At 53.6% G+C, this 6000-nt stretch overlaps 1 protein-coding gene across 1 annotated transcript in view; it reads left to right on the forward strand.

Moving 5' to 3' along the window:
• The window catches only part of LOC140724266 (uncharacterized), a 51279-nt gene extending 48284 nt beyond the window's left edge, over positions 1 to 2995 (forward strand). The window contains exons 6-9 of the mRNA XM_073038738.1: positions 5 to 100; positions 366 to 455; positions 2079 to 2164; positions 2439 to 2995. Of these exons, the coding sequence (XP_072894839.1) occupies positions 5 to 100; positions 366 to 455; positions 2079 to 2164; positions 2439 to 2513 (347 nt within the window). The 3' untranslated portion in view covers positions 2514 to 2995. The remainder of the gene's footprint in view (positions 1 to 4; positions 101 to 365; positions 456 to 2078; positions 2165 to 2438) is intronic.
• Positions 2996 to 6000: the final 3005 nt, after the last annotated feature.

The following is a 6000-nucleotide window of genomic DNA, read 5'->3' on the forward strand; positions in this document are numbered from 1 at the left end:
CCAGGTTTCTGGACTTACACAGGGAAACAGTCTGAAAGGTCATCCACTGGAGATTTTCCCCAAGAAACTTCTTCAGACCCAGCTCGAGATACAGCCTCAGGTACCAAGTCTTGCGAACGTGTGTCATTCCATAACTTTGTAACCTGGAAGTTCTCATGAGCCGATTCAAAGTTGAAGTTTATTGTAATTCAACCATGCATTTATATATAGGGAAGTGAAACAATCATTCCTGTGTCAAACTGAGGGCAGTGAGGGGAGGATTGGGAAGGAGAGGGATGGTGTCAGTTTCACCACAGACCCAGTCTCCCATTCCCTGAACTCCTGTCCCACTGTGATGACCTGTTTTGGGTGTTCCTTCATTGCAGACCAGGAGACTTCCACAGGGGAACAGCCCAAAGGATCAACTACTGGAGGGTGTATACAGAAACCGTCCTCCGCCCCAATGGATACCTCAGGTACAAAGTCTTGGGACTGTTGGAGACATTTGATCATTTCCACTCCTCCACTCCCTTCTCCCCCTCTCCCCCTCTCCCCCATTGCCCCAGTCCCCCACTCCTGCGCCCATTCACCTGCTCGACCTGCAGTGCAGGGCACATGAATGACAGAGTCAGGGGAGACAATGGGCCAAGAGGCCAGTAGGTGGCTGGAGAGGGTAAGTGTGGAGACCAGGGAGAGGGTCAGAGTATCCGGGAGAAAGGGTGTGTGGGGTTGTTATGACAGGAAAGTGATGGGGAGACGGAATAGCATTCATCATTAAAGACACCCATCACTCAGTAATCCCTCTTCACATTGCTATCGCAAAGGAAGAGGAACAGGAGCCTGAAGACACACAATCAGCATTTCACGAACAGATTCTTCCCTCCATCATCAGATTTCTGAATGGACAATGAACCCATGATCACTACTTCCATTACTTTGTCCTCTCTTTGTGCACTGCTGGTTTGTAAATGTATGTTTATGTGGGAGGCGATTATGCCGGTGACATTAAACCTGATTCTGAATAGAGAGACCTGATGTCACTGAGGAAGGGAATGACTGGATGTGGTGGGAGGGATGTGTGGGTGAGGAGAGATGATTGGAGTGATTGAGGAGGGAGAGGGTGACTGAGGAGTGGAGGGGGAATAGAGAGACCTGATGTCACTGAGGAAGGGAATAACTGGATGTGGTGGGAGGGATGTGTGGGTGAGGAGAGATGGTCGGAGTGATTGAGGAGGGAGAGGGTGACTGAGGAGTGGAGGGGGAATAGAGAGACCTGATGTCACTGAGGAAGGGAATGACTAGATGTGGTGAGAGGGATGTGTGGATGAGGAGAGATGGTCGGAGTGATTGAGGAGGGAGAGGGTGACTGAGGAAGGAAATGACTGAATGTGGTCGGAGGGATGTGTGGGTGAGGAGAGATGGTCGGAGTGATTGAGGAGGGGGAGGGTGACTGAGGGGTGGTGAGGGGGAGTGGGAGCTGACTGATGTCTGATACAGCCTGAATACAGAGAGATGGTGAGTGAATGAGGGAGGTTTCTTGCCAGTTTCCATGACGTGTTCATCCAAGAGTCTATTCTCCGTGTGATCATAAGTCTTCACTCCTCGTTAACACACTACACACAATAGCAGCGGCTCTAATCTTCTGTACCAGTGACCATGTACTGCTCTAATCTTACATGTGGATATAACTGACATCATTTCCCATGTCCATAAAACTGTCCAATGCAGGTAATTGGGAAATCCCACATTCCATGTCTCTGTCTCTCACTCTGGATTCATCCTTCTCTTTCTTTTCTCACTACCACTTTCCACCCTCCTCACTGTCTGCCCCTCCCTCGTTCTCTGCCTCTCTTCACTACCTGTGCACACTCTCTCCCTGACCCCACCCCTGCCCTTTTCTCACACTCTCCCTGTCCCTGTCTAAACGAATATTGACATAGATATTTGATGAGGGTGTGGGGAGGAATCAAGGTGTGCAAGGGTGGGCAGTGGGGGAGAAGAGATTGCACGATCGAAGGGACGGAGACGAGGGAGCACATCCTGTGAGCAGCCCTTGACCTGACAGTGACACCATGTTGACACTGGGCTGTTTTGTTCAGGAGAAGAGGACGGGTGGATTGACGTGCAGGTGACAGCGAGTGGAGACATGAGTGAGGAAGAAGTGCGGGAAGCCATTCGAAACAAGGTGAGAGAGTGAGCTGAACGGGATGGGGTGGAGGGAGGGCGGAACACGGGGACAAATATCCTCTCCTCCCCCTTGCCACCTTCCCCTCCACCACCCAAACCCTCATTTCTGTATCACCCACTCAATTTTCTCTCCTCTCATCCTCCTCTTTCCTCTTAGCTCCCTCCCTCTCTGTCACACCTCTGCCTACTGTCTCGATGCTCCTCTCCTCCCGTCAATCCTTTAACTTCACCTTCCTCGACGATCATTCATCTTTCCTCCTCTGTGGCCGCAGCTCCGGGAGATGTTCGATGATCCGGATCCTCAGATCGAGCTTGTGCAGTGCACGTCGGAGCCTCCAGAGGAGTGAGGGAGTGATCCGTCAACAAGTGAAGGAGTCTGCAGTTCCATCTCCCTGACACTTTACACCCTCTCCCTTACTCCAGCCTGTCTTTAGACTAGTATACGGCTCACAGAGGGTTAATCCTAGGAGAGCCCTGAGATGTTGCTACACTCTGCTGATTCCCCAGTGTGCCGCAGCCTGCGAGCTTTTAGTTGGTCACATTGTGAAGTACGATCCCATTGAGTAGTGACGCAAGAAGCCTAGAACTGAGAGTGAGCACACAGACCCGGCCTGTTCCAGGAGGAGCAGATATCCCAAATGAGATTAATCACAGAACATCCCAGGTATGGTCCCCATAAACACCGACACCCCTCACTACAGGACTGTCAGTGTGAGACACACACCTTCCGCAGTGTACGGTCTGTAAACACCGACACCCCTCACTACAGGACCGGGTCAGTGTGAGACGTCACACACCTTCCACAGTGTACGGTCTGTAAACACCGACACCCCTCACTACAGTACTGGGTCAGTGTGAGACGTCACACACCTTCCACAGTGTCTGGTCCCGTAAACACCGACACCCCTCACTACAGGACTGGGTCAGTGTGAGACGTCACACACCTTCCACAGTGTACGGTCTGTAAACACCGACACCCCTCACTACAGGACCGGGTCAGTGTGAGACGTCACACACCTTCCACAGTGTACGGTCTGTAAACACCGACACCCCTCACTACAGGACCGGGTCAATGTGAGACGTCACACACCTTCCACAGTGTACGGTCTGTAAACACCGACACCCATCACTACAGGACCGGGTCAGTGTGAGACGTCACACACCTTCCACAGTGTACGGTCTGTAAACACCGACACCCCTCACTACAGGACCGGGTCAGTGTGAGACGTCACACACCTTCCACAGTGTACGGTCTGTAAACACCGACACCCCTCACTACAGGACTGGGTCAGTGTGAGACACACACCTTCCGCAGTGTACGGTCTGTAAACACCGACACCCCTCACTACAGGACCGGGTCAGTGTGAGACGTCACACACCTTCCACAGTGTACGGTCTGTAAACACCGACACCCCTCACTACAGGACCGGGTCAATGTGAGACGTCACACACCTTCCACAGTGTACGGTCTGTAAACACCGACACCCCTCACTACAGGACCGGGTCAGTGTGAGACGTCACACACCTTCCACAGTGTACGGTCTGTAAACACCGACACCCCTCACTACAGGATCGGGTCAGTGTGAGATGTCACACACCTCCCACAGTGTACGGTCTGTAAACACCGACACCCCTCACTACAGGACTGGGTCAGTGTGAGACGTCACACACCTTCCACAGTGTACGGTCTGTAAACACCGACACCCCTCACTACAGGACCGGGTCAGTGTGAGACGTCACACACCTTCCACAGTGTACGGTCTGTAAACACCGACACCCCTCACTACAGGACCGGGTCAGTGTGAGACGTCACACACCTTCCACAGTGTACGGTCTGTAAACACCGACACCCCTCACTACAGGACCGGGTCAGTGTGAGACGTCACACACCTTCCACAGTGTACGGTCTGTAAACACCGACACCCCTCACTACAGGACTGGGTCAGTGTGAGACGTCACACACCTTCCACAGTGTACGGTCTGTAAACACCGACACCCCTCACTATAGGACCGGGTCAGTGTGAGACGTCACACACCTTCCACAGTGTACGGTCTGTAAACACCGACACCCCTCACTACAGGACCGGGTCAGTGTGAGACGTCACACACCTTCCACAGTGTACCGTCCCCGTAAACACCGACACCCCTCACTACAGGACCGGGTCAGTGTGAGACGTCACACACCTTCCACAGTGTACGGTCTGTAAACACCGACACCCCTCACTACAGGACCGGGTCAGTGTGAGACACACACACCTTCCACAGTGTACGGTCTGTAAACACCGACACCCCTCACTACAGGACCGGGTCAGTGTGAGACGTCACACACCTTCCACAGTGTACGGTCTGTAAACACCGACACCCCTCACTACAGGACCGGGTCAGTGTGAGACGTCACACACCATCCACAGGGTACGGTCTGTAAACACCGACACCCCTCACTACAGGACCGGGTTAGTGTGAGACGTCACACACCTTCCACAGTGAACGGTCTGTAAACACCGACACCCCTCACTACAGGACCGGGTCAGTGTGAGACGTCACACACCTTCCACAGTGTACGGTCTGTAAACACCGACACCCCTCACTACAGGACCGGGTCAGTGTGAGACGTCACACACCTTCCACAGTGTACGGTCTGTAAACACCGACACCCCTCACTACAGGACCGGGTCAGTGTGAGACGTCACACACCTTCCACAGTGTACGGTCCCCATAAACACTGACACCCCTCACTACAGGACCGGGTCAGTGTGAGACGTCACACACCTTCCACAGTATACGGTCTGTAAACACCGACACCTCTCACTACAGGACCGGGTCAGTGTGAGACGTCACACACCTTCCACAGTATACGGTCTGTAAACACCGACACCTCTCACTACAGGACCGGGTCAGTGTGAGACACACACACCTTCCACAGTGTACGGTCTGTAAACACCGACACCTCTCACTACAGGACCGGGTCAGTGTGAGACACACACACCTTCCACAGTGTACGGTCCGTAAACACCGACACCCCTCACTACAGGACCGGGTCAGTGTGAGACGTCACACACCTTCCACAGTGTACGGTCTGTAAACACCGACACCCCTCACTACAGGACCGGGTCAGTGTGAGACGTCACACACCTTCCACAGTGTACGGTCCGTAAACACCGACACCCCTCACTACAGGACCGGGTCAGTGTGAGACGTCACACACCTTCCACAGTATACGGTCTGTAAACACCGACACCCCTCACTACAGGACCGGGTCAGTGTGAGACGTCACACACCTTCCACAGTGTACGGTCCCCGTAAACACCGACACCCCTCACTACAGGACCGGGTCAGTGTGAGACACACACCTTCCACAGTGTACGGTCCGTAAACACCGACACCCCTCACTACAGGACCGGGTCAGTGTGAGACGTCACACACCTTCCACAGTATACGGTCTGTAAACACCGACTCCCCTCACTACAGGACCGGGTCAGTGTGAGACGTCACACACCTTCCACAGTGTACGGTCTTTAAACACCGACACCCCTCACTACAGGACTGGGTCAGTGTGAGACGTCACACACCTTCCACAGTATACGGTCTTTAAACACCGACACCCCTCACTACAGGACTGGGTCAGGGTGAGACGTCACACACCTTCCACAGTGTACGGTCCGTAAACACCGACACCCCTCACTACAGGACTGGGTCAGTGTGAGACGTCACACACCTTCCACAGTGTACGGTCTGTAAACACCGACACCCCTCACTACAGGACCGGGTCAGTGTGAGACGTCACACACCTTCCACAGTGTACGGTCCCCGTAAACACCGACACCCCTCACCACA

The sequence above is a fragment of the Hemitrygon akajei genome, unplaced genomic scaffold (genome assembly GCF_048418815.1).
Source record: "Hemitrygon akajei unplaced genomic scaffold, sHemAka1.3 Scf000181, whole genome shotgun sequence".
Classification (NCBI taxonomy): Eukaryota; Metazoa; Chordata; class Chondrichthyes; order Myliobatiformes; family Dasyatidae; genus Hemitrygon; species Hemitrygon akajei.